Source organism: Ahaetulla prasina, chromosome 5 (genome assembly GCF_028640845.1).
Source record: "Ahaetulla prasina isolate Xishuangbanna chromosome 5, ASM2864084v1, whole genome shotgun sequence".
Lineage (NCBI taxonomy): Eukaryota > Metazoa > Chordata > Lepidosauria > Squamata > Colubridae > Ahaetulla > Ahaetulla prasina.
This window is the reverse complement of record NC_080543.1, coordinates 6,246,711-6,274,025: the sequence shown is the minus strand read 5'-3', so window position 1 is coordinate 6,274,025 and position 27,315 is coordinate 6,246,711. Positions and strand designations below refer to the sequence as shown.

The 27,315-nt window shown below is 46.6% G+C and overlaps 1 protein-coding gene across 5 annotated transcripts in view; it reads left to right on the top strand.

Moving 5' to 3' along the window:
* The first annotated feature begins 17,367 nt into the window (after positions 1-17,367).
* Positions 17,368-27,315, top strand: part of NARS2 (asparaginyl-tRNA synthetase 2, mitochondrial) — a 60,521-nt gene continuing 50,573 nt past the window's right edge. For 2 of the 5 annotated variants that reach the window (XM_058186880.1, XM_058186884.1), the window contains exons 1-2: positions 17,368-17,652; positions 19,032-19,178. In XM_058186880.1, coding sequence (XP_058042863.1) covers positions 19,032-19,178 — 147 coding nt within the window. In that variant the 5' untranslated portion in view covers positions 17,368-17,652. Of the gene's footprint in view, positions 17,691-19,031; positions 19,179-27,315 lie in introns of those variants that run through there. The other 3 variants (XM_058186881.1, XM_058186882.1, XM_058186883.1) reach the window with 3 other exon arrangements.

The window sequence follows — 27,315 nt, the reverse complement described above, 5'->3', positions numbered from 1 at the left end:
CGGCCCTGCTGGTTGGACAGTTCTGGGACTTCTAGTATAAGTCACCCAGCTGCCTTTGAGGCCTAAGACAAGACCGGAGCTCAACATCTCTCCGACCGGTCGCAGACGGTGTTGACAGGGGGGCAGAGGTCGTCCTCGACGGGCCTCACTTGTGGGGTACCTCAGGGGTCGATTCTCTCGCCTACCCTGTTCAACATCTACATGAAGCCGCTGGGTGAGGTCATCAGTGGTTTCGGGGTGAGTTATCATCTGTACGCTGATGATACTCAGCTGTACTTTTCCACCCCGGACCACCCCAACGAAGCGGTCAAAGTGCTGTCCCGGTGCCTGGAGGCCGTACGGGTCTGGATGGGGAGAAACAGACTCAAGCTCAATCCCTCCAAGACGGAGTGGCTGTGGATGCCGGCACCCCGGTACAGTCAGCTGCACCCGCAGCTGACTGTTGGGGGCGAGTTAGTGGCCCAAAGGAGGTGGTTCGCAACTTGGGCGTCCTCCTGGATGGTCGGCTGTCCTTTGATGAACATCTGGCGGCCGTTACCAGGAGGGCCTTCTACCAAGTTCGCTTGGTTCGCCAGTTGCGTCCCTTCCTTGACCGGGATGCCTTATGCACGGTCACTCACGCTCTGGTTACGTCTCGGCTGGATTATTGCAATGCTCTCTACATGGGGCTGCCCTTGAGGTGCACCCGAGGCTGCAGTTAGTCAGAATGCAGCTGCTGAGTGGTAGCAGGAGCCGTTCGTGGCTCCCATGTAACACCACTGCTCCGTAGTCTGCACTGGCTTCCTGTAGTCTTCGGTGCGCTTCAAGATTCTGGTTACCACCTTTAAAGCGCTCCATGGCTTAGGACCCGGTACTTACGAGACCGCCTGCTGCTACCTTATGCCTCCCACCGACCCGTGCGCTCTCACAGAGGGCCTTCTCAGGGTGCCGTCCGCCAAACAATGTCGGCTGGCGGCCCCCAGGAGTAGGGCCTTCTCTGTGGGAGCACCAACACTCTGGAACAAACTCCCCCCTGGCTTACGTCAAGTGCCTGATCTTCGGACCTTTCGTCGTGAGCTTAAAACATATTTATTCATTCAAGCAGGACTGGCATAAATAGTTGTTTTTAAATTGGGGTTTTAATAATATTTTAAATTTTTAAATGTTTTAATAATCGGCCGCACAGTAATAGTTCTTTTTAAATTCTTTTAATTGTATATATTCTGTGTTTTATTTTGGCTGTACACCGCCCTGAGTCCTTCGGGAGAAGGGCGGTATAGAAATTTAATAAAATAAAAATAAATAAATAAAATAAACATCTCCTGGTGTTTGGCCCAAAGTCACCCATCTGACTTAAGACGGCGCTAGAATTCACCGTCTCCTGGCGACTGGCCCAAAGTCACCCAGCTGGCTGGTTTTCATGGCTATGGCAGAACTAGAACTCACGGCCTCCCAGTTTAATATCGTTAAACAGACACTTTACAGGTCTTGTTGGTGGCCTTACTTTCTGCAGTTATAGGCGTTTAAAGAAATATCCGCTGGTTCAGTTCCAAGCCCGGAAAAAGACACTGGAAACATGGCAGCTGATTGGAAAGATGGTTTAATGTGAAAAAGAACCACATGGGTTTGAGGTAGCTGAGCACATGGAGTGGAGAGTGAGGGGTATTTATACCCTCTCTTGGCTTTGCCCTTGAGCTTCCTGTTCCTGTGCAAGAACATGAATTCTATTGGGTGTTGTCAAATTCCCATGGAGTCATGTAGGGATCATGTTTGTCTGACTCAAGTTTGGTTGAAGTTGGCTGGGTGATGCCATGTCCTTAGAAAATTGTGCAATGCAGAGAGCTCTGCTGCTAGATAATCCTATTACGTCCTGGAGGGTCATGTCTTAATCCCATCACTGTAGAGCTGAAGGTCTTTTGTCTTATAGATAGGCTGGCCCAGTCTTTCTCAATGGTTCTTTATGGTTGATAAAGTAGACCATAACCTACTACTAGATAAAGTAGAAAAATGTGGGTTAGACAGCACCACCACCAGATGGATTCGTAACTGGCTGACCAACCGCACTCAACGTGTAGTCCTCAACGGAACTACATCCACATGGAGGGAAGTATGCAGTGGAGTACCCCAAGGCTCTGTTTTAGGCCCAGTACTCTTCAACATCTTCATCAATGACTTGGACGAGGGGATAGATGGGGAACTCATCAAATTTGCAGATGACACCAAGCTGGCAGGAATAGCCAACACTCCAGAAGATAGGCTCAAGTTACAGAAAGATCTTGACAGACTTGAACATTGGGCGCTATCTAACAAAATGAAATTCAACAGTGAAAAAAGTAAGGTTCTACATTTAGGCCAAAAACAAAATGCACCAGTACCGTATATGTGGTACCTTGCTCAATAGTAGTACCTGTGAGAGGGATCTTGGAGTCCTAGTGGATAACCATCTAGATATGAGCCAGCAGTGTGCAGCAGCTGTTAAAAAGCCAACACAGTTCTGGGCTGCATAAACAGAGGATAGAATCAAGATCACGTGAAGTGCTAGTACCACTTTATAATGCCTTGGTAAGGCCACACTTGGAATATTGCATCCAGTTTTGGTCGCCACGATGTAAAAAAGATGTTGAGACTCTAGAAAGAGTGCAGTGAAGAGCAACAAAGATGATTAGGGACTGGAGGATAAAACATATGAAGAACGGTTGCAGGAACTGGGTATGTCTAGTTTAACAAAAAGAAGGACTAGGGGAGACACGATAGCTGTGTTCCAATATCTCAGGGGCTGCCACAAAGAAGAGGGAGTCGGGCTGTTCTCCAAAGCACCTGAGGGTAGAACAAGAAGCAATGGGTGGAAACTGATCAAAGAAAGAAGCAACTTAGAACTAAGGAGAAATTTCCTGACAGTTAGAACAATTAATAAGTGGAACGACTTGCCTTCAGAAGTTGTGAATGCTCCAACACTGGAAATTTTTAAGAAAATGTTGGATAACCATCTGACTGAGATGGTGTAGGGTTTCCTGCCTGGGCAGGGGGTTGGACTAGAAGGCCTCCAAGGTCCCTTCCAACTCTGATGTTATATGTTAATGGGTACCAAATACTGGGGGCAGGGAGCTGCTTTCTGCCTTTAAGAAAACGTTTCTTCTTTTATCATCCAAGGAAATATAATATTCTGCTTTTTTAACATTTCTCAAAATGTTTCATTCTTGTAGGAGAGGGGTGGGTGCTAACTTTCTACATAGGGAATAGAGAACCACAGATAAACCAAACACAGATAAAACAAGATTTGGGTAAAGCTACTTAGAAATGCAATCTCACCACTGCTTCCTTTTTTTTCCCCCCTCCCATGATTTGTAGTTTGTTCTTCCAACCAATTTTGCATCCAGCTTGGAGGCTGAGCAACAGTGAGACCATGAAATGGGAAGGAAATTTTTAATTCCATTCAAGTTTTTGCTCCTCGCAAAAATCAAAATCGGATGCTTCTCTCACTCTCTTTTTCGCTTGGGAAACCAGAAATGTGTGTGTGTGTATATATATATATATATGTAGGTCTTTGGTTATTCGGGTTTTCTCCTGCGTAAAATTGGAAGTGTCTTGGCGACGTTTCGACGAAGTCTCATTCGTCATCTTCAGGCTTCAGCGTCGTGCTTCTGGGAGCAATGTGTGATTGCAGCTGTTTCTTCCTTTTAACTGCTAGTGGGGTTTTGAACTGATTGGGTGGGAGTTTGACTGTGCTCTGATTGGACGGGGTTTTTTTGTGCTCTGATTGGCTGGGGGTGTGTCCTGTTTGGGTGGGGGCTTGGTTGTGCTCAGATTAGTCTGAATTGCAGGGGGATTTGAGCTGGTGAGCTGCATTGCTGTTGTTTGGCTTCGTGGTCGTGGTCGTGCTACATCTTCATAGTGGGTGTCAGTCTGCTGGATGTATCGATTCAAACCCCCACTAGCAGTTAAAAGGAAGAAACAGCTGCGATCACACATTGCTCCCAGAAGCACGAAGCTGAAGTCTTCAAGACACTTCCAATTTTACGTGGGAGAAAACCCGAATAACCAAAGACCTACATACAAACACCCGCGAAAATCTCAGAAAACAACATCTCAGATAGGACAACTAAGATAGGACAAATATATATATATATATCTGGAGGACTAGCAAGGGGCCAAGCACGGATTTTTCTAAAATGTCCATAAATTGTAATCAGCGCAGGCTTTGCTTTAGGGGGAAAAAAAATACAAGGGAAGTTAATGAAGGTGTCGTGTTTCTGCAGCAATTCTCCAAACAGAAGAGATGGCTGGGAAAATATCATCTTACAAATGCGAGGGGAAAGGTTTCGCAAAACACACAAACCCTCTCCAGAGATAAAAGTTTCTCTTTTTTTTGCAAAGACAAGCTTTGTTCTTTTATTGTGTAACAGTGCCACCTTTTGGAGAGTGGTATGTTGCCTCTGAAAGATGAAGGGCATTCTTCAAAAGAGAAGAATAAGAGTTGGAAGGGACCTTGGAGGTCTTCTAGTCCAACCCCCTGCTCAAGCAGGTGAACCTAGTTCGGACAAGTGGTTGTTCAGTCTCTTTTTGAAAGCCTCCAGTGGAGTTAATTCATCCTCTGACACAATAGAATAGAATAGAATCAGGGGTGGGTTCTACTTACTTTTACTACCGGTTTGCAACGGGATTGCGTGTGTGCCGAGCTTCTGCGCATGCACAGATTGCCTAGACAACATCCAGGTTGGTGGGCGGAACCTCCTACCAGTTTTACTACCGGTTCTACAGAACTGGTCCAAACCGTAGGCAACCCATTACAGAATAGAATAGAATAGAATAGAATAGAATAGAATAGAATAGAATAGAATAGAATAGAATAGAATAGAAAATGTGGAATGGAATAAATGGAATGGAATGGACTAGACTAGAACAGAACAGAACAGAACAGAACAGAACAGAAAATATAGAATAGAATAGAATAGAATAGAATAGAATAGAATAGAATAGAATAGAATAGAATAGAATAGAATAGAATAGCAGAGTTGGAAGGGACCTTGGAGGTCTTCTAGTCCAACCCCCTGCCTAGGCAGGAAACCCTACATCACTTCAGACAAATGGTTTTCCAATCTCTTCTCAAAAACTTCCAGTGTTGGAGCATCCACAACTTCTGGGGGCAAGTCGTTCCACTTATTAATTATTCTAACTGTCAGGAAATTTCTCTTTAGTTCCAGGTTGCTTCTCTCCTTGATTAGTTTCCACCCATTGCTTCTTGTCCGGCCCTCAGATGCTTTGAGGAATATTGGCCAATGCAGTAATTTTAAGTAATTTTAAATGTAGTAATTGACACTTAAAAAAGGAAGAAAGCTGTTATCACGAGCCTTTTTCATTCTTCAAGAACCCCTATCTTCTGGGAAGCGTCTTCAGAATAAGGAAACCTGTTTCATTGTAAAATGAAGAATGTTTGCTTTAACCATGATTAGATTAACAGAGTTGGAAGGGACCTTGTAGGTAAGGGGTCTCCAACCTTGGTCCCTTTAAGACTTGTGGACTTCAACTCCCAACTCAGCAAAGCTGGCTGAGGAACTCTGGGAGTTGAAGTCCACAAGTCTTAAAGGGACCAAGGTTGGAGACCCCTGTTGTAGGTCATCTTCTAGTCTTCTAGCCCAGGGGTCTGCAAGTCTTAAAAGAGCCAAGTTTGCAGACCCCTGCTCTATACCATTTCAGCTGGCTGAGGAACTCTGGGAGTTGAAGTCCACAAGTCTTAAAAGAGCCAAGTTTGCAGACCCCTGATCTAGCCCAATAACACCCCCACCCCAAGCAGGAGACCCTACACCAGGGGTAAAATGCTCCCGGTTCGGACCTCACTGTTCCTCTTCTCTGTCCTTGAAGCTCTTGGTGCTGATATAGCTGCAAACGGCCTTAAATGACTGCCACGGCGCTTCAAAAGGCCGCTGATCAGCGCTGTAGATGGCTAGTAGACCGGTGCCTCTATTTTTAAAGATGGTAGACCGGTGCATCCCAAAAAAAGGCAATTAGTAGACCGGTGCCTCTATTTTTAAAGAAGGTAGACCGATGCACTCCCCAAAAAAGGCAATTAGTAGACCGGTGCCTCTATTTTTAAAGAAGGTAGACCGATGCACTCCCCAAAAAAGGCAATTAGTAGACCGGTGCCTCTATTTTTAAAGAAGGTAGACCGATGCACTCCCCAAAAAAGGCAATTAGTAGACTGGTGCCTCTATTTTTAAAGAAGGTACACCGGTTCCTCCCAAAAAAAGGCAATTAGTAGACCGATGCCTCTATTTTTAAAAAAGGTAGACCAGTGCCTGCCAAAAAAAGGCACTTGGTAGACTGGGGCTTCTCAGTAAAAGGCACTTGGTAGACCAGGGCCTCTATTTTTAAAGAAGGTAGACCGGTGCCTCCCAATAAAAGGCAATTAGTAGACCGATGCCTCTATTTTTAAAGAAGGTAGACCAGTGCCTCCCAAAAAAAGGCAATTAGTAGACCGGGGCCTCTATTTTTAAAGAAGGTAGACTGGTGCGGTCCCAAGTTTTGTATACTTTATTATTTTTATTATTTATTATTATTGACCATGCCCATTCAGTCACCTGACCACCAAGCCACACCCACCAATTAAGCCACGCCCACAGAACCGGTGGGGAAAATTTTTAGATTTCACCCTTGCCCTTCACCATTTCTGAGAAATGGCAGTCCAATCTCTTTTTTGAAAGCCACCAGTGATGGAGCACCCATAACTTGTTGTGACTCGTCCGCCCCCCTTTCCGCAGCCGGGCCCCTCTCATCTCCTGTTATCTCAGCAGAGACGGATAATGAAGACGAATGGCCTGGCATGCCTCCAGCCCCCAGTCCTGGCACCATGCCCGGACAGCCTGAGCAAGACGAATGGCCTGGCATGTCTCCAGCCCCCAGTCCTGGCCCCATGCCCAGACAGACTGAGCAAATAAACCTCCCCCCCCCACAGCGTGTGAGCATGATGAGCACGAAGCCAGCCACGAGCTAGAATTGCCGGCAGCTGGGCAGGCAGACGAAGGGTGGAGAGATCCCCGCTTCCGGAGAATGGAGAGGCGATGTCAGCAAAAGGAAGGGAGAGGTAGACCTGGATAAGTGCTGAGTCATGGAGCCACACCCCATGGCTTATATAAAGGATCTGCTTTCTGGCATTCCTTGAGTCAGATAAAGTCTAATCTGGTTGCTGAAGTCACACCTTGGATTCCTGCCTGCCCTGAGAACTCTGACAGGACTTTGGCAAAGCTGCAGAGGCTTCGTGGCCACGCTTGATACAGACTTTACAGACCCGGCCGTCAGAGGAGGAGTGGGACATGACATAACTTCTGAAGGCAGCTTCTGTTCCCTCCGTTAATTGTTCTTGCCATGAGGAAATTTCTCCTTAGTTCTAGGTTGCTTCTCTCCTTGGTTAGTCGTCATCCATTATTTCTTGCTTTGTCTTTTGGTGCTAGCCAGGCCCAGTTCCTGCAACCGTCCACCGTATATTTTAGGCTCCAGTCCCCTCATCATCCTGGTTGCTCTTCTCTGCACTCTTTCTAGAGTCTCCACATCTGTTTTTATAGTGTGGTGACCAAAACTGGATGCAGCATTCTAGGTGTGGTCTTATTATCAACTTTTTTGCTCTTCTCTGCATTCTTTCTAGCAAGACCCATGCCCGGTTTCCATCCTCAGAGGGCAGATATCTGGAGGAAAACACAGATTTTGGTGAAAGCGCCAAGGAATGCGGACTTTAAAAGCAACAACCTGCGAAGCTAATCTCTATTTTGCTAGGGTTGAAAAATCTTTAATCCGGAATTGTATTGTCGGTTGACCAGGATTAAGGATGCCCTGGAGAGGGGGGGATTAGTAGCCGATTCCAAACATGGCCTCACTAAGGAGCTTAAAGCTCCTAAATGCCTTTTTTTTTCACATCCAGAGTATACAAACTATTGGCTTTGATTAGCATGCTAATTTAAATCTCTATGCATTTTAACCATCTGTTTCGTCAGGAAAGAATGCCAGGCTAGCTTCATTTTGACATTCCAAAAAAAAAAATTGCAGGGTTACTCTTCGAGTTATACAGTAAGTTAATCTTCAAAATATAGCCACTCCACCCAGGCGTTAAAACCCTGTGGTTGCCACGTTAGCAAAGATTTCAAGTTCTCCACACTGAAGACTTACCACCACAACTGAGCTCAAAATGGGTTTCAATTTTTTTTACTACCGGTTCTGTAGGCGTGGCTTGGTGGGCGTGGCATGGTTTGGTGGGTGTGGTTTGGCTTGATGGGCATGGCAGGGGAAGGATACTACAAAATCCCCATTCCCACCCCACTTCAGGGGGAAGGTTACTGCAAAATCCCCATTCCCTCCCCACTCCAGGGGGAAGGATACTGGAAAATCTCCAGTCCCACCCCACTCCAGGGGGAAGGATACTGGAAAATCTCCATTCCTACCCCACTCCAGGGGGAAGGATACTGCAAAATCTCCAGTCCCACCCAACTCCAGGGGGAAGGATACTGCAAAATCTCCATTCCTGGTGGAGTGGGGAAGGATACTGCAAAATCCCCATTCCCACTGCATTCCAGGGTGAAGGATACTGCAAAATCCCCATTCCATCCCCACTTCAGGGGAAAGGATACTGTAAAATCCCCATTCCCTCCCCACTTCAGGGGAAGGATGCTGCAAAATCTCCATTCCCTCCCCACTTCAGGGGAAGGATACTGTAAAATCCCCATTCCCTCCCCACTTCAGGGGAAGGATGCTGCAAAATCTCCATTCCCTCCCCACTTCAGGGGAAGGATACTGTAAAATCCCCATTCCCTCCCCACTTCAGGGGAAGGATACTGTAAAATCCCCATTCCCTCCCCACTTCAGGGGAAGGATATTGCAAAATCTCCATTCCCACCCCACTCTGGGGCCAGCCAGAGGTGGCATTTGCTGGTTCTCCGAACTACTCAAAATTTCAGCTACCGGTTCTCCAGAACTGGTCAAAACCTGCTGAAACCCACCTCTGAAATGGACGCCGTTGAGCAAGACAGTCGCTAAGTGAGTTTTGCCCCAATTGAGGACTTTCCTCGCCAGGGTTGTTAAGCGAATCGCTACCATTGTTAAGTTAGTCGCATGGTTCTTAAGTGAATCTCGCTTCCCTGTTGACTTTGCTTGTCAGAAGGTCGCAAAAGTGGGTTCGTATTGTTTAGTGTTGTTGCAACTTAGAATGGTCCCTATCGCCTCTTGACTTCTTCTCCATGAAATCCTACCAATGCTTTTCTGTCACCCGAAGCTTCAATGTACTTTCCAGTCAAATTTCCAAAGAAAAGGTAATTCCTTTGTAGGAAGTTAGCACTCACCCCTCTCCTAGAAAAATGAAATATTCTAGGAAATATTAAAAAAGCAGAATATTATATTTTCTGTTGTGTCTGCGCCCGCCCCGAGCCGGGCCTCCTGCCAGAAAGTGACTTGGAAAGTGAGGGGGAAGGGCCATCAGGACTTACCTCGGGAGCACCGGCTTCCCTGGCTCAGCTCCAGGAGCCAGAGGCAGGCCAGGTGGAGGAGATAATGAGGCCTCCATCCCCTGACTCTTCCCCCCTCCCAGGCCACGTCTCCAGACCCAGCTGATGGCAGTCAGGTTTGGTTGGACCCTAGGTTTCGGAGGCAGGAGAGGCAGGAACAACAAAAGCAATGGAGGGGCAGGCCTAGGAAGTGCTGAGTCATGGAGCCACACCCCACAGGATATAAAAGGCAGCAAGAGCTGCTGTGCCTCTTCGTAGCAGGCAAATCAACTGAGTAACTAAGAGCTGAAATTTGTTCCTGGGTGACTCATCGGCGTCGAGGGAGATAACAGAGACACTTGGCATACGCTCACTATTCTGCTGCCAGAGCTGATAGTGCCGGCTAATTAAGCCATCGCTCGGACAGAGGCGAGGGGGGACAGAACAATTTTCCATCTTTGTGCAGCACCCCAAAGTGGATAAAATGGAGCCAGAACTCCATTCCAACTCTCTTAGGGTAACATCACTCCTTTGGGCTCAACCCCAACTGTCTCTGGAGACATAATGGAATACCTCAAATTTAAGCTACACACGTTTTGCCCACTTCTAATCAGGGGTGAAAGCCAGCAGGTTCTGACAGGTTCTGGAGAACTGGTAGCAGCAATTTTGAGTAGTTCGGAGAACCAGCAAATACCACCTCTGGCTGGTCCCAGAGTTGGGTGAGAATGGGGATTTTGCAATATCCTTCCCCCTGGAGTGGGGAAGGAATGGGGATTTTGCAGTATCATTCTCCCAGGAGTGGGGAGGGTATGGGGATTCTGCAGTATCCTTCCCCTGCCACACCCACCAAGCCACGCCCACCAAGCCACACCACGCCCACCAAGCCACGCCCACAGAACCGGTAGTTTTAAAAAATTGGATTTTACCACCGCTTCTAACGTTACATTACCCCTGTGTATTATGCACACACAGCTTAGATAAAAGTCTATGGAATTTTTTCTCCACCTTGGCAATTTTACGACGTGTGGACTTCAACTCCCAGAATTCCCCAGCCAATGCGGAATTCTGGGATTTGAAGTCCAGGAGTCTTAAAGTTGCAGGTTGAGAAACTCTGCGCCATGGTATTGACTTAGCAATAGATTCCTGCTCCATATTCACAGTCCTGAACTGGAATTTACGGTAAATCCAAATCCAACATTTTAACAACCATGATAAATTGGTTGTCTTCTTTATGAGGTGCGAGGAGAAAAAAATGATTGTATGTAATAATTTTTCAGAGATTGTGTTCACCAGTCTTCCCACCTTGCCTCTACTAGAAAATCTCTTTTTTCAAAACACACGTTTTGAATTATACAGTAGTGGCCAAAATTGTGGAAACCTTTTGGGAAAAGTGTATTTTTGAGGTCTGATGGCTAAGCTAATAACACCACTTTTTTTTTTTGGAATTTCAAGATAATCCTATTCCACCGCTGGAATGTCCTGGGAATAGCCCAGACCTTCACCCAATTGAAAATCTATGGAGCCGATTAAAGAAACTTGTTAGTCAGAAGCGACTCAGAAATAAAACCCAGTTAATAGAAGCCAACATTCAATCTTGGTTTCACATTATAACAGCTGCAGAACTCAAAGTCTTGGCTCACTCCATGGGAAGACATTGTAAGGCCATAATTCATGCTAAAGGTTACCCAACTAAATATTAATTGACATGGGGATAACTTTTGTATAGTTCATTTTTTCTATAGTGATAATTTTTGTATATCTCATTTTTTCTATGTGTTTCATGTTTCTTCTTTATACTGTAACTGCTATTCTAATAGCAAATCTTTCCTAAAAGTCATTGCATTACATTCCTGATTCAATTATTTTTCCATTGATATATAATTTTATGGTACTACTCCAAAAAAAAAATGGTGTTATTAGCTAGTTTTAGAAAATACACTACCTACTGTAGGTCGTCCTTGACTTATAACCATTCATTTAGAGACCGTTCAGTTACAACAGCACTGAAGGAAAGTGACTTATTCTGATCATTTTTCACACTTACGACCGTTACAACATCGACATGGTCACGGGATCAAAATTCAGGCGCTTGGTAACTGGCTCGTATTTATGACCGTCTCAGGATCATATAATCCCCTTTTGCGGTCTTGTGACATAGGGAAGCCAGATTCACCTAACAACAAGATTGCTAACAATTGCAGTGATTCACTTAACAGCTGTGGCAAGTAAGGTTGTAAAACAGATCAAAATTCACTTAACAACTGTCTCGCTTAGCAACATAACTTTTGGGCTCCACTGTGGCTGCCTGTCGAGGAATTGTCTGTATTTCATTGCCACGACAGGTGGAGCAAAATCTTCGTGGGGATTTCTATTATTATCATTGTTGTGTTTTGATAAATAATTGTGTGAGTATGCCGCCTTGAATTATTTATAAAAATAATAAAGGTGAGATATGAACAAATAAATAAAATCCTAACCCTAACAAAAAAATTAATATATGGAATTATAATTACTAAATTAATGTATATTAGTTAATATATTGCTTTATTTTAATTATATGATATTTATTTTATTTTTATTTATTTATTTAGTCACAACATCATATAAAAAGGATTATATAGTATATAAACATATATATGAATAAATATTAGGAGGTATAAGCATCAATATATATATAGGAAGAAGAAAAACAATAGGACAGGAATATATATATTAATATGTTATATTAATATATTAATATGATATATATCATATAATATATATAATATATATTATATATTATAATATATACATATACATATATAATATATATATAATATATCATATATAATATATCTAAGATAATATATATTAATATATTAATATGACATATATTTATAATTTATTACGCATGCGCGGAAATGGCGGCGATCTGAGAGTCGTGCTGGCGGTGGGCCGGCGTTTTTCCTAGCCGCGATGTCTCGGGGGTGTCTTTAAGCTACCTGGGCCCGCCGCCCCATAGAACATCTCTCCGGCAGCCGAAATGAGATCTTTGGGTCTTGTTAGACCTCGGCTGCCGGAACGGGCTGAGAGGCGGGCGGCGGTGGACAGTTGCGGCGGCCATTTTGGCTGGGCGGCCGCAGAAACGGGCCTGCGGAAACGGGCCGGCTGGCGAAGCGGTCGCTCGGACATCAGCGACCAGTTGGGGGGTGCGGTAGGCTGGCCAGCGGCAGTGATACCATCAGCGGCTTGGATACCAGCAGCAGCGGCACTGATACCATCAGCGGCAATTGGCAGATGGCGCCGGCCATTCTGGGCGGGCGCGCTCCAGGAATGGCGGGCTGGATCGTGATGGTTGCGGCGGCCATTTTGGCTGGAGAAACGGGCCTGCGCGGCGGCCGGCCGTGGGCGGTCGCTCGGACATCAGCGACAAGTTGGGGGGTGCGGTAGGCTGGCCAGCGGCAGTGATACCATCAGCGGCTTGGATACCAGCAGCAGCGGCACTGATACCATCAGCGGCAATTGGCAGATGGCGCCGGCCATTCTGGAAGGCGCAGGCGGCGCGCTAGGAATGGCCGGGCTGGATCGTGGTTTGCTGCTGCCGGCCGCATATGTCCATCAGCGGCTGGATGTTCTGCCGCTCTATCCTTCAGTGGCATGGCTCAGCAGCATGGTTTCTACGATTCCACCCATCTGATGGTTCCATTGGCAACATCTGGGACTGTCTGGCTGCGTTATGGCCGCATTTATCATCAGCGGCTTGCGGCTGGATTGTTTTGCTGGACTATTTTCAGCGGCACCACAGACATTGGACACAGGTAGCTTGGACATTTTGGATTTTAGATCTCTAGCTGACTTTTATTTATACCATCATTCGACATCTGCGGCTGAAAACTTTTTTCCTGTCCCCGGTATTTATTTATTTATTGACGGCATCAATTGTGGACGGCCTTGGACCTGATTATGGGCGGCACCAGTGGGTAAAAACTTTTGCTGTATCCATTATGGGCAGTACTGAATGGCAGAATCCATCAGCCAAACTTCCACCTTATTTATTACCCTTACCGGGCATTTGGCCCTGGTTTGTGACTGTCCTGACTTTGTCCATAGGCTACGATAACATCAAGTGGCTAGGGAACACCTTTTTTTTCCCCCACTGTTATTTAATCTTTTAGCATGAAATATTCGTCCGCTGACCTCTTCCGACTGCGAGGTTCCCTCATTGCAGGAATGGCCTCCGGGTTATCGATGGCGGCCTTAACGAGGGTCTTGGGACCCGGAGAGGTGGCATGCGAGGAAGAAGAATCTGTGGGGTTTTTAAACCGTTTTTAAATAAGGGTTTCTTAAGGGGAGGGATTCACGGGTGGGGGGGGAAACCCGTCGGGGAGGGATCCAGCCCCTGTGCTAGTTCGCGACACTATTCCATCTTGTCTGGAGGCAGGGGGGGAGCACGTTCCAGGTTTAGAGGGATGTTCGATCTGTACGGTAAGTGGGAGAGGCAGATATGGCGGGGGGGAGGGGCACGCGGGAGCACGCGTTCGATGTTTGAAAGCGATCGCGTGCTCCGCCCTCAGTCCCTACCTGCCTCGGGTGGTCGTGATCCTCAGAGCTTGGATCTTGGCTGATGTTATGTAATGCCCGGTCCGTGGTTAATAAGGCTCCTCTGATTTGCGACCTTATTCAGGGGAGTCCATGACCTTATGGGCATTACGGAAACCTGGTTGGGCCCAGAGGGAGGGGTCCCCCTGGTTGAGATGTGCCCTCCAGGTTTCCGAGCATTTCATCAGCCGAGGGTCCAAGGTAGGGGTGGGGGGGTGGCGGGTGTTATTAAGGAAGATCTAGGGCCGAGGGGGGGCACTATTCCTCAGATTGCGGTTGTGAATCCTTTATGTGCGGTGGGGTTATAGGAATCAGTTGGGCTTGGTGATCGCACCTGGCTCCTTGCTGCGTGACCACAGCCCTGCCTGAGCTGTTGGAGGTACTTGCTGCTGTGGCGGTGGAGTCCCCCAGACTTATTGTCATGGGGGATTTCAACCTGCCATCAGCTGGCTCGTCATCGACGGCAGCTCGGGAGTTCTTGGCTTCCATGACGGCCTTGGACCTGATTCGAGTAAATGATGGCCCTACGCACACGGGGGGAGGCACACTGGATCTGCTTTATATCTCTGGACAGTGGTTAAATGATCTGGTATTAGATGATTTAGTAACGGAACCAATGTCATGGTCGGATCATTTCCTCCTTCGCCTAGACTTCCGAACCGCCATTCACCATCGCAGGGAGACGGAACCTATACGGTGGTTCCGTCCCAGGCGCCTGATGGACCCTGAGAGGTTCCTGACGGAGCTTGGGCCATTCCCTGAGGATCTGGCCCACGGCACGACTGAGGAACTGGTCGTGGCCTGGGAACAGGCCGCGGCCGGGGCCTTGGACCGTGTCGCGCCTTTGCGGCCTCTGACCCGGCGTAGATCTCGACCGGCCCCTTGGTTCTCCGAGGGGCTGAGGGAGATGAAACGCCGGAGAAGACGCCTGGAGAGCACCTGGAGGTCCAGTCGCTCCGAAGCTGATCGGACACTAGTTAGGTCCTATTCTAGGACCTACCTAGTGGCAATGAGGGAAGCGAGGCGTTCCTACGCCTCCACCCTCATTGCGTCGGCAGATAACCGCCCGGCCGCCCTGTTTCGGGTCACCCGCTCTCTCCTACATCAGGAGGTGCGGGATGACCCTTTGCAGGGACGAGCCGAGGAGTTTAGCGGTTATCTATACGATAAAATCGCTCAGCTGAGGGACGGTCTGGATCGAATTTGGGATGATCCAAGCGAGGGAGAGGAGGCACGTCTTGTTGAGTCCATTTGGGATGAGTTCGACCCTGTGGCTCCCGAGGACGTGGACAGGTTGTTGGGGAGGCTTCACGGCACGACATGTTTACTGGACCCGTGCCCTTCCTGGCTGGTACTGGCCACTCAGGAGGTGACACGAGGCTGGCTCCAGAGGATTATCAACGCTTCTTTGTTGGAAGGGGTTTTCCCTGCCGCCTTGAAAGAGGCGGTGGTGAGACCCCTCCTTAAGAAGCCTTCCCTGGACCCAGCTGTTTTGGGTAATTATCGTCCAGTCTCCAACCTTCGCTTTGTTGCGAAGGTTGTAGAGAGTGCCGGGCGCGACAGCTTCCTCAATACCTGGATGAAGACGTCTATCTAGACCCTGCTCCAGTCCGGCTTCCGCCCCGGATACAGCACGGAGACAGCTTTGGTCGCATTGATGGATGATCTCTGGAGGGCTCGGGACAGGGGTTATTCCTCTGCCCTGGTCCTATTAGACCTCTCAGCGGCGTTCGATACCATCGACCATGGTATCTTGCTGCGCGGTTGGGGGATTGGGAGTGGAGGCACCGATATCGGTGGTTCTCCTCCTATCTCTCTGACCGGTCGCAGACGGTGTTGACAGGGGGCAGGGGCCTCACTTGTGGGTCCTCAGGGTCGATTCTCTCGCCTTCTGTTCAACATCTACATGAAACCGCTGGGTGAGATCATCAGTGGTTTCGGGTGAGATACCAGCAGTACGCTGATGACACTCAGTTGTACTTTTCCACCCTGACCACCCCAATGAAGTTGTTGAAGTGCTGTCCCGGTGTTTGGAAGCCGTACGGGTCTGGATGGGGAGAAACAGGCTCAAGCTTAATCCTCCAAGACGGAGTGGCTGTGGATGCCGGCACCCGATTCAGTCAGCTGCAGCCGCAGCTGGCTGTTGAGGCGAGTTATTGGCCCCAAAGGATAGGGTGCGCAACTTAGGTGTCCTCCTGGATGATCGGCTGTCGCTTGAAGATCATTTGACGGCCGCTCCAGGGGCCTTCCACCAGGTTCGCCTGGTTCGGCAGTTGCGCCTTCCTTGATCGGGATGCCTTATGCACGGTCACTGCGCGCCGCTACCTCTCGCTTGGATTACTGTAATGCTCTCTACATGGGGCTCCCTTGAAGTGCGCCGGAGGCTTCAGTTAGTCCAGAATGCAGCTGCTGGTGATAGAGGAGCTACACGTAGCTCCCATGTAACACCGCCCTGCGCAGGCTGCACTGGCTGCCTGTGGCTTTCCGAGTGCACTTTAAGGTGTTGGTTATGACCTTTAAAGCGCCCATGGCTTAGGACCTGGGTACTTACGGGACCGCCTGCTGCTACCACATGCCTCCCACCGACCTGCCCGCGCTCCCATAGAGAGGGACTTCTCAGGGTGCCGTCCGCCAAACAATGCCGGCTGGCGGCCCCCAGGGGAAGGGCCTTCTCTGTGGGGGCACCCACACTCTGGAATGAGCTTCCCCCGGGTTTACGTCAAATACCCGACCTCCGGACATTTCGTCGCGAACTAAAAACACATCTTTTTATCCGCGCGGGGCTGGCTTAAATTAGTTTTAAGGGAAATTTTATTAATTTTAAATGGGGTTTTTAGTATGGAAAATTTTAACTTCAGGCTAATTTAATAAGTTTTAAATGGTATTTTAACTTGTATATTGTGTTGTTCTTACTTTTGCCTGTACACCGCCCTGAGTCCTTCGGGAGAAGGGCGGTATAAAAATTAAATAAAATAAATAAATAAATAAATATATATTAATATGGCTAAAATATGTTTATGTTCCTACGCTTCATTTATTGTGGCTATATTATCATTTAATTGTTATTATTAGATGACTCCTTTGTTATTTATATGTATGTTATTTATTCATTGCGTTGCAAACAAAGTAAAAATGTTTATTTATTCATTCCTTCATTCTCCCATTCGTCCGCCTCCCGACTTCCCGTGATGGGGAAGCCGCGAACTACCACTCCCGTGAGCCAGCGCTCTTGCGAGAGGCGTCACTTCCGCAAAGCATTTCCGCCTCGCGATTGGCTGACCTACAGCCCATCTCTCCATTCTCATTGGCTGCCGGGCTCCAACCCGTCCTAGGGCTGGAAAGGGGAGGAGAGAAGCCTTTGCAATTCCTGGTTTGCATCAGATTGAAACGCTTCGCAGCGAGTCGGGGGGGCAGAAATTCAATTTTGCGGCGGGGCGATGCGGGGTAGAAGCAGAACCCATAATGCACGGCCGGTCGGGCATGCTGGGATTTATGCTTGAGCTGCAACCATCCAGACGGGAGCTAGAGAGCAGCAGAGAGCCGGGATTCATTGCATCGCGTTGCTCCTTCGAGTGATTCCCTGGCATTTTGCAGCTTTGGGTATCCCTAACGGTGGGGCGGCCGCTTGGAGAAGGTGGGTTGCAGAGGAACTGGGACCTAAAGTAGAACAAGGTATCCAAATAAAAATAGGAAAAGTAAATCAATAAGGCTTCAGTAAAGTTTAGTATAAGTTCAGCTTAGTTTTAAAACTTTAGTGTAAACTTTAAGCTGGGTTGGTTTTCTGATGAGAAAAAGGAAGAGAGAGGAAGAGACAGGTAAAGGAAAGAGAAAGGAAAGAAAGAGAAAAAGAAAAAAGAAAGAAAAGAAAAGGAAGAAAAGGAAAGGAAGGAAGGAAAAGGGGGAGGGAAGGAAGGAAAGTATGTAAGAAAGGAAGAAGAGAAGGAAGGAAGGAAGGAAAAGAGAAGGAGGGAGAGGAGAAGGAAGGAATGGTAAGGAAAAGAGAGGGAGGGAGGAGAGAAGGAAGGAAGGAGAGTGAGTAAATGAAAGGAAGGAAGGAAAGAAAAGGAGGGAGGGAGGAGAGAAAGGAGGTAGAAAAAGAGGGAAGAAAAGAAAAAGAGGAAGGAAGGAGAGGAAGGAAGGAAAGAAAGGAGTGAGGGAGGAGAGAAGGGGAGAAAAGGAGGGAAGGAAGGAAGGAAGTATGTAAGGAAGTGTTGGAAGAAATGTCCATCTGGGTTCAGTTTCAAGTGCTAACTTCCTACAGAAGGAAGAAGAGAAGGAAGGAAGGAAGGAAGGAAAAGAGGGAGGGAGGGAAGAAGGAAGGAAGGAGAGTGAGAGTAAATGAAGGGAAGGAAGGAAAGAAAAGAAGGGGAGGGAGGGAGGAGAAAGGAGGGAGAAAAGGAGGGAAGAAAAGAAAAAGAGGAAGGAAGGGGAGAGGAAGGAAGGGAAGAAAGAAAAAGAAAGAAGGAAGAAAAGAAAAGAAAAGGAAGAAAGTGAAAGAAGGAAAGGAAGGAAAGAAAAGTGAGGGAGGAGAGAAAGGGAGAAAAGGAGGGAAGGAAGGAAGTATGTAAGGAAGGAAGAGAGAAGGAAGGAAGAAAGGAAGGAAGTAAGGAAAAGAGAGAGGGAGGAGAGAAGGAAGGAAGAGTAAATGAAAGGAAGGAAAGAAAGAAAAGGGGAGGGAGGGAGGGAGAAAGGAGGGAAGAAAAGAGGAAGGAACGAATGAAAGGGAAAAAAAGAAAAAAATTATTCCTTATTTATTTCAAGGTTAAGATGATAATCTTTGGTACTTTTGCATAAAACATTTGATTTGGGTACCCTCTGGTTCTGGGCATTTGCGCTTTTGTGTGAAAAAGATTTAAGTTTTAAGAAGAGACTGGACAGCCATTTGTGGGGAATGGTATAGGTCTTTCCTGCTTGAGCAGGGGGTTGGACTAGAAGACCTCTAAGGTCCCTTCCAACTCTGTCATTCGGTTAAGTTTGTATTTTATTTCCTGCTTGTCCCTCTTCAACCGCTAGATGTTTGGGGCCCGTTGTGCGCGCTCGGTTCTTCGGCGCTGTTCCTCCTCCGTTCCATCCGCGAAGAGTATTGTGGCCCCGAGGCTGCTCCCAATCCGGGAGGCATTGGAAGTCCAAGATCCAACTGGACATGATGTTAAAATTCAGGTAAGAGCACAATTCCCACATTTTTATTTATTTATTTATTAGACTTTTATCTCGCTCTTGTTACTTTACAGTAATTCAAGGCAGTGAAGATACCTTCGGTTTTCCCACAACAACAATCTTGTGAGGTGGGTTGGGCTGAGAGAGGAACTGGTCCAAAGTCACCCGATTGGCTTTCAGGCCTAAGGCGGGACTAGAACTCACCGTCTCCTAGTGATTGGCCCAAAGTCACCCAACCAGCTTTCGGGCTTAAGGCGGGACTAGAACTCACCGTCTCCTGGTGATTGGCCCAAAGTCATCAGCTGGAATTCTATTTCCTTTTCGCCACAGTTGTTAAGCAAATTTTTGCGTTTATTAAATGAATCAGCTGGTCATTAAGTGAATCCAGCTTCCCCGTTGCCTTGTCAAGAAGTTGGCTCGGGAGGTTACAGACAGTAATCTTCCCAGGTGGCTTCTGACAAGCGAAGTCAATAGGATTTGTTTACTGACCACCTGATTCACTTAACAACTAGTAAGCACATGACCCTGGGATGCCGCCCTTGTTGTAAATGCACCCTAATTTTGATCGTATAACTATAGGGATGCTACCGTGATCATAAACTTGAAGACTTGTTGTAAGTCTTTCAGTGCCCTTATAATTTTGAATGGTTGCTAAAGAAATGGTTATAATTCAAGGACTACCTGTATAGCCATGAGGTTATGGTGATGCTACCTTAGCCTCAAAATTATCTTTTTATTTTATCTCTGTTATCTAGAATATCTATCTATCTATCTGTCTGTCTATCTATCTATCTACTTACCTACCTACCTATCATCTATTGCTATCATATCTCTCTATCTACCTATCTACCTACCTACCTATCCTCTATCATCCATCCATCCATTCACTACCTACCTATCCATTCATCCATCCATCCACTTACCTACCTACCTGCTTACCTACCTGTTATCTATCATCCATCCATCCATCTACCTATCATCTATCTATCATATCTATCTGTCTATCTTCCATTGATCCATCCATCCATCCATCTCTCTACCATCTATTATCTATATCATCTATCTATCTACCTACCTATCATCTATTTCTGTCATATCTACCTACCATCTACTATCATCGACTGAGGCTCGACTAGAGACCTTGTCGCTGCCTGGGAAGGGGCGGCGGCCGGGGCCTTGGACCGGGTCGTGCCTTTGCGGCCTCTGACCCAGCACCGTTCTCGATTAGCTCCTTGGTACTCCGAGGAGCTGAGAGAGATGAAGCGCCGGAGAAGATGCCTGGAGAGTAACTGGAGGGCCACCCGCTCCGAATCTGACCGGACACTAGTGCGGTCTCAAATTCAGACCTATCTGGTGGCGATGAAGGTGGCAAAACAGGAGTATTTTTCCACCCTCATTGCATCTGCAGATAACCGCCCAGCCGCCCTGTTTCGGGTAATCCGCTCCCTCACTCATCAGGGAGCATTGGAAGACCCCCTGCAGGGACGAGTTGAGGAATTTGTACAGTATCTGCAAGATAAAATCGCTCAGATTTGGGAAGGGTTGGATGTAGATTGGGTAAGGCTGGGCGAGATGGCGGAGGCCGGTCTTGATGTCTCCATCTGGGATGAGTTCGATTCTGTGACTCCTGAGGACATGGACGGGATACTGGGGGGGGGCTAAATGCGACCACATGTTTATTGGACCCGTGTCCCTCCTGGTTGGTGCTGGCCACCCAGAAGGTTACACGTGGCTGGCTTCAGAGAATTGTTAACACTTCTCTGATGGAGGGTGTCTTCCCTTCCGCCTTGAAAGAGGCGGTGGTGAGGCCCCTCCTCAAGAAGCCCTCCCTGGATCCAGCCATTTTATCAAATTATCGTCCTGTCTCCAACCTTCGCTTTACGGCGAAGGTTGTTGAGAGTGTGGTCGCACGACAGTTCCCTCAGTACCTGGATGAAACTGTCTATCTGTCAGGCCTGGAAACCATATTAAACTTTAGGTTTCCAGACGCTGCCACATTTTTATCTTGAGGGGAGGAGGGGGGGTTGAGGGGTATGGTAACATTCTTCCAGCGGTCAAGGTCGGATGGTGTTCACGTCTGCAGGAAGAGTGGTAAGAAGTTACTCGAATGAACTGGAAGAACGTGGGACTGTGTGATCGTCAGAGGGGTCAGGGGGGTGGGACTATTGGGGTTTGTATAACTGGGGAAACGAATCCGGAACTTCAGTTTTGGGAATTGCACTCATCGTGTGCCAGTCTCCTCATGCTAGTAAAGGGCTTTGAGAAAAAGAAAAGATGCCTCCGAGTCTCTTTTACGCAGAAGAGGTATTTCTGGAACCTTGACATTATTCCCAAAACCGTAAAAACTTTCTTTTGCTAACGGTACCCTCTCCTCCTCTCAGAGGGGGCCCGTTAGAGGGGTGCTGGGCCCCAGTCTCCGCAACCTCCACAGCGGTGCAAAGACCCAGTGAAGATGGAAGAGCAGCAAATTGAAAGCGTAGAAGGAGCCACGAAGCAGGATTCTAACGATTTAGTAGAAGTCACCTATTTCCCATCTGACGACAGGACCCGAAGCCCCGAAAAAGAACAGCCTGCTTGTCCGTTTGGAGTACGCCCCAAGGACTCTGATTCATGGGTGAGCTGCCAGTTGGGAGAAAACATTTCCCCGGGGGGGAATGGAGAGCCCCCTCCCTCTTCTCAACCTCACTGGAGGGCAATAAAACCTGGAGAATCGGTAGAGTCCCTAGATTGGGACCTGAAAAACCCCCTGGACTCCTACAACCCGTAGCCGAACCCACCCGACCATGGGAAGAGATTGCCATGGATTTTATTGTTGAACTCCCACCTAGTGGAGGTAATACAGTGATATGGACCGTAGTGGACTTATTCTCTAAACAGGCCCATTTCACTGCGTGCAGCAGATTGCCATCGGCTAGAAAATTAGCAAAGCTCTTCCTCAAACACATCTACAGATTGCATGGAGTTCCAAAAAGGATAATATCCGACAGGGGTGTTCAATTCACAGCCAAATTCTGGAGAGAATTCCTACAGTCCATTGGGTCGTCTCAAGGACTTAGTTCTGGTTTCCATCCGGAAACTAACGGAGCAGCTGAAAAACTTAATTCCATGGTGGAACAATACATACGTTGTTATGTAAATTACCAACAAGAAAACTGGTCCGACTTGTTACCATTTGGAGGTTGCATATAATAATGCGGTACACACCAGCCAGGGTTAACCCCTTTTCAAGTGACCAGCGGCATGGACTTCGTTCCAATGCCTGAACTCCCCGTTCAACCCCCCACTTCAGTCTCCCTAACAGACTGGATGAATTCATTAAAAAAAGGTTGGGAAAATACAAAAAAAGCTTTGGCTGTAACAGCTCGAAATTACAAAGCCCAAGCTGACAAACACCGTTCCCTTCAACCCCCTTTTCGCATTGGAGATAAAGTCTTTTTGTCTACTAAATATCTAAGATTACGAATACCCAGCAGGAAATTCGGTCCAAAATTTTTGGGTCCTTTCCCCATTGTAAAAATTATTAATCCCGTAACCGTCCAACTCCAACTCCCTCGCATGTTGGGACGAATCCACCCGGTATTCCATACCAGCTTACTCAAACCTGCTAGCCAATCCGCCTAAGGCCTCTCCCTACCGCTCCCCCACCCCCCTTGATAATCCAAGGTGAAACCCACTATGAAATCAAGAAGATTCTTGACTCTAGACTCTACCGAGGTCAATTACAATACTTAGTCCACTGGAAGGGATACCCATTATCTGAATCTACTTGGGTCAAAAGTTGGAAAGTGAATGCGGACAATTTAGTTAAACAATTTCACGACACTTTCCCTGACAAACCTAAGAAACCTCTTGGAGGGGGGAGGGGGGGTGTAGAAGGGAATTATGCACCGTTGGCACTTTTTTTTTTATCGACTCTTTGTTTTTCTTTCCTAGGATATAGTTTCTTTTCCAAGAGGGGACGCCTGTCAGGCCTGGAAACCATATTAAACTTTAGGTTTCCAGACGCTGCCACATTTTTATCTTGAGGGGAGGAGAGGGGGTTGAGGGGTATGGTAACATTCTTCCAGCGGTCAAGGTCGGATGGTGTTCACGTCTGCAGGAAGAGTGGCAAGAAGTTACTCGAATGAACTGGAAGAACGTGGGACCGTGTGATCGTCAGAGGGGTCAGGGGGGTGGGACTCTTGGGGTTTGTATAACTGAGGAAACGAATCCGGAACTTCAGTTTTGGGAATTGCACTCATCGTGTGCCAGTCTCCTCATGCTAGTAAAGGGCTTTGAGAAAAAGAAAAGATGCCTCCGAGTCTCTTTTACGCAGAAGAGGTATTTCTGGAACCTTGACACTATCTAGACCCGTTCCAGTCCGGCTTCCGGCCCGGTTACAGTACAGAGACGGCCTTGGTCGCGTTGGTAGATGATCTCTGGAGGGCTCGGGACGGGGGTTGTTCCTCTGTCCTAGTCCTATTAGATCTCTTGGCGGCTTTTGATACCATCGACCATGGTATCCTGCTGCGACGGCTCGGGGGCTGGGAGTGGGAGGCACCGTTTATCAGTGGTTCTCCTCCTATCTCTCCAACCGGTCGCAGACGGTGTTGACAGGGGGGCAGAGGTCGACTCTAAGGCGCCTCCTATGTGGGGTGCCACAGGGGTCGGTCCTCTCGCCTCTTCTGTTCAACATCTATATGAAGCCGCTGGGTAAGATCATCCGTGGCTTTGGGGTGCGATGTCATCTATACGCTGATGACACCCAGCTGTACATATCCACCCCAGGCCACCCCAACGAGGCCGTTGACGTTATGTCCCGGTGTCTGGAAGCTGTACGGGTCTGGATGGGGAGGAACAGACTTCGGCTCAATCCCTCGAAGACTGAGTGGCTGTGGTTGCCGGCTTCCCGGTACAGCCAGCTTACTCCATTGCTGACTGTTGGGGGCGAGTCATTGGCCCCCACGGAGAGGGTACACAACTTAGGCGTCCTCCTGGATGCACGGCTGTCGCTTGAAGATCATTTGACAGCCATCGCCAGGGGGGCTTTTTATCAGGTTCGCCTGATCCGCCAGTTGCGTCCCTTTCTGGACCAGGTGGCGCTGCGCACAGTCACTCATGCCCTCGTTACATCTCGCCTGGACTACTGCAATGCTCTCTACATGGGGCTCCCCTTGAAGAACGCCCGGAAGTTCCAACTGGTCCAGAATGCAGCTGCGCGGGTGATAGAGGGAGCACCTCGTGGCTCTCATATAACACCTATCCTGCGCGGGCTGCACTGGCTCCCGGTGGTCTTCCGGGTGCAATTCACGGTGTTGATTACCATCTTCAAAGCGCTCCATGGCTTAGGACCGGGCTATTTACAAGACTGCCTACTGCCACAAACAGCCTCCCCTGGCATGAGTGCTAGTCACAGGAGCCTCCTTGAGGATGCTCATCTGAAACAATGACTTCTAAAGCAAGATAGCTTCTCTGTGGGGCTCCTGCCCTCTGGAATGAGCTTTTACTTATTTGAACTCGATCCTTGGACTTTCCGCCGTGAACTGAAGACTCTTTTATTCCGTCGAGCTGGGCTAGCCTGATTAAGTAATTTTAAATGGGGTTTTAGTTTTTGTTTTTTGTTTTTTTTTATAAAAAGTTTTATTTTTACAATCATATCAAATAATTCATCCAATGTACAGTTATATACAATTAGTCGGGCTTGCCCAGTCACCACCACCCTTTTTAACACTCTTCCCTCTTCTACCTTCTTTTACCTTCCAAACCTTCCTCTCCTTCTCTTATCTACATCCACTCCTCCCTCCACCCTACACCTTCCTTCTCCCTCTACTATTCCTCTTCCTTCCTCTTCTCCTCTTTCCTACCTCCTACTCTCTCTTTTCTCCCTCCCCACCGTTCTAAAATGGTAACTATACAGACCCGACCCTACATTAATTATATTTCTTCAATAATCCCTGTACATTAACCATCACTCCATCTCTACCAAACCCCCCCAAATTCCCCTCCCCCTTACCCCCCACCCCCCACCCCGACTTCCCAGAACAAAATGCAGGGTATCAAAACTAACAATCATAATCCAAAATAATTCCTAAATTATAATCTCTAGTCACACCACACTTAGTCACACTCTCAATTCCCCTCTCCTTCAAAAATATATCTAATACAAAATATTTCCTAAATTTACTCATATGCTATTCGATATTTTTTTTATCTGATACTTATTTTAAATATAATCAATCCACATTTTCCATTCTAAAATATATTTTTCTAGTATATAGTCTTTCAAGTAAGCGGAGATTTTGTCATCTCTGCCAGATTTGATACTTTGAGTGTCCATTCTTGATTGTAGGTAATTCTTCTTTCTTCCAATACTGAGCAATCAAAAGTCTTGCGACTGTTATTAAGTTCAAAATCAATTTAGTCTCTATAGCTGTATAGTCCATAATTATTCCTAGTAGAAAGAACTCATGGAGTAAACTTAATCTTCTTTTTCAAAATATTCTGCATGATCCACCAGCCTTTAATCCAAAATGCTTTAACTTTTTTACAAGTCCACCATATATGGTAATAAGTAGCATCTTCACAATCGCATCTCCAACATTTAGCAAGATCTAATATGTGTTTCTTGTAAACAGGTAATGTCATTTTAAAATTGTTTCAAATAATGAAATACCTTCCCTCTCTTCTGTGAATTCAGGCCATTAACATTCCAAGATAATAGTTTAATTGCCATTATCGGCCAAAGGAAACTTTTGGAACACCAGCCGCAGATCACATTTTACTTTAGGCCTTGCTCCTCCCACTGTTTCCATTGTAGTAGTTGCCAGTTGTTGTTGTGCCTTCATCTCTTGTTCCTTGCGTTTAGCAGCAGCTCTTGTCAGCCTTTGTTCTTTTGAATCTAAACCCGTCGTAGGTATTTCCAACACTTGTAATAAATCTTCTTCCATCACAATCTGTTCTTGTACCTGCTTCACTTCTCTTTCCTTCACTTCAGCCTCCCTTCTTCTAGCTTCCAATGGGGGAAGACTTCCAACTTTTAATACCTCAACATAAAATTCTCTTGCTTTTCCAACCGTATTGAAACGATGTACTTTCCCTGCATAATATACTATTATACCAGTTGGAATATCCCATCTATATTCAATCTGATGTTTTTTAAGTTCATTCACCAGGAAGGCAAATTCCTTCCTAGCCCTTAACATTTTTGGTGGAATTTCCTTTAATATCAAAATATCTTGACCAGCAATCTGAATCTTCTCCCCCTTATATGAAGCTTGCAAAATCTGATTTCTCACTGTTCTGTTTGTAAAATAAATAACAACATCCCTTGGCAACTTTTTTTGCCTTGCTATCCAAGAGTTCACACGATATATTTTATCAATTTGATAAGCCACATCTGCTGGACGAGCTGCTAATATCTCAGCAAATACTTCAGAAAAAATTTCCCTTAAATTCTCTTCCTTATTTTCTTTCAAACCTCGAATTCTAAGAGCAAATTCCATATTTCTATATTGTATCAAAACTATTTCATCCTCTGTTTTTCCATTTTACTTTGAAATTCATCCATTTTATTTTCTAATTTTAAATTATGTCGCTTAATTTCTTCAACCTCCTCTTCCAATAAAATCACATTCGTTGCCAAACTTTGTACTGCCATTACAAATCCTTCTTTAACTTCTTTATTTCCCACTTGAATTTCTGATATCTGCTCTTTCATTTCAGACATCTCATCAGTTATTACTTTAAATTTTTCTTCTATAAAGCCTTTTAAGTTCTCTTGTAACGCCTCTAAATTCAATGTTCTAGTCTCTGCTGTATGAGCTGGAGAGGCACCAGCTGATAAAGTTCCAGAGCTCTTTGTTACAGTAGACTTTAATTGTTTGGCTGCCATCTTCTATAAAATTATTTATTTATTTATTTCCAACTTAATATTCACTTTAAATCTTCTTAACCTCTAGAAACACAGTCTTTTAAAGCAGTATTTAAAAAATCTCCCTAGATTCTATCAGCAGGCAGCAAAGAGTTAAAGCAGCAAGTAACATGCAAATTACCAACTGCAGAGGCACATGCTGAAAGTATCACTTTCGCTTTCCACTCGTTAACTTGTTAACAATTCGCCTCCATTTTCTTGCTGTTTTCAAGCTTGTTACAAAGTATCGGG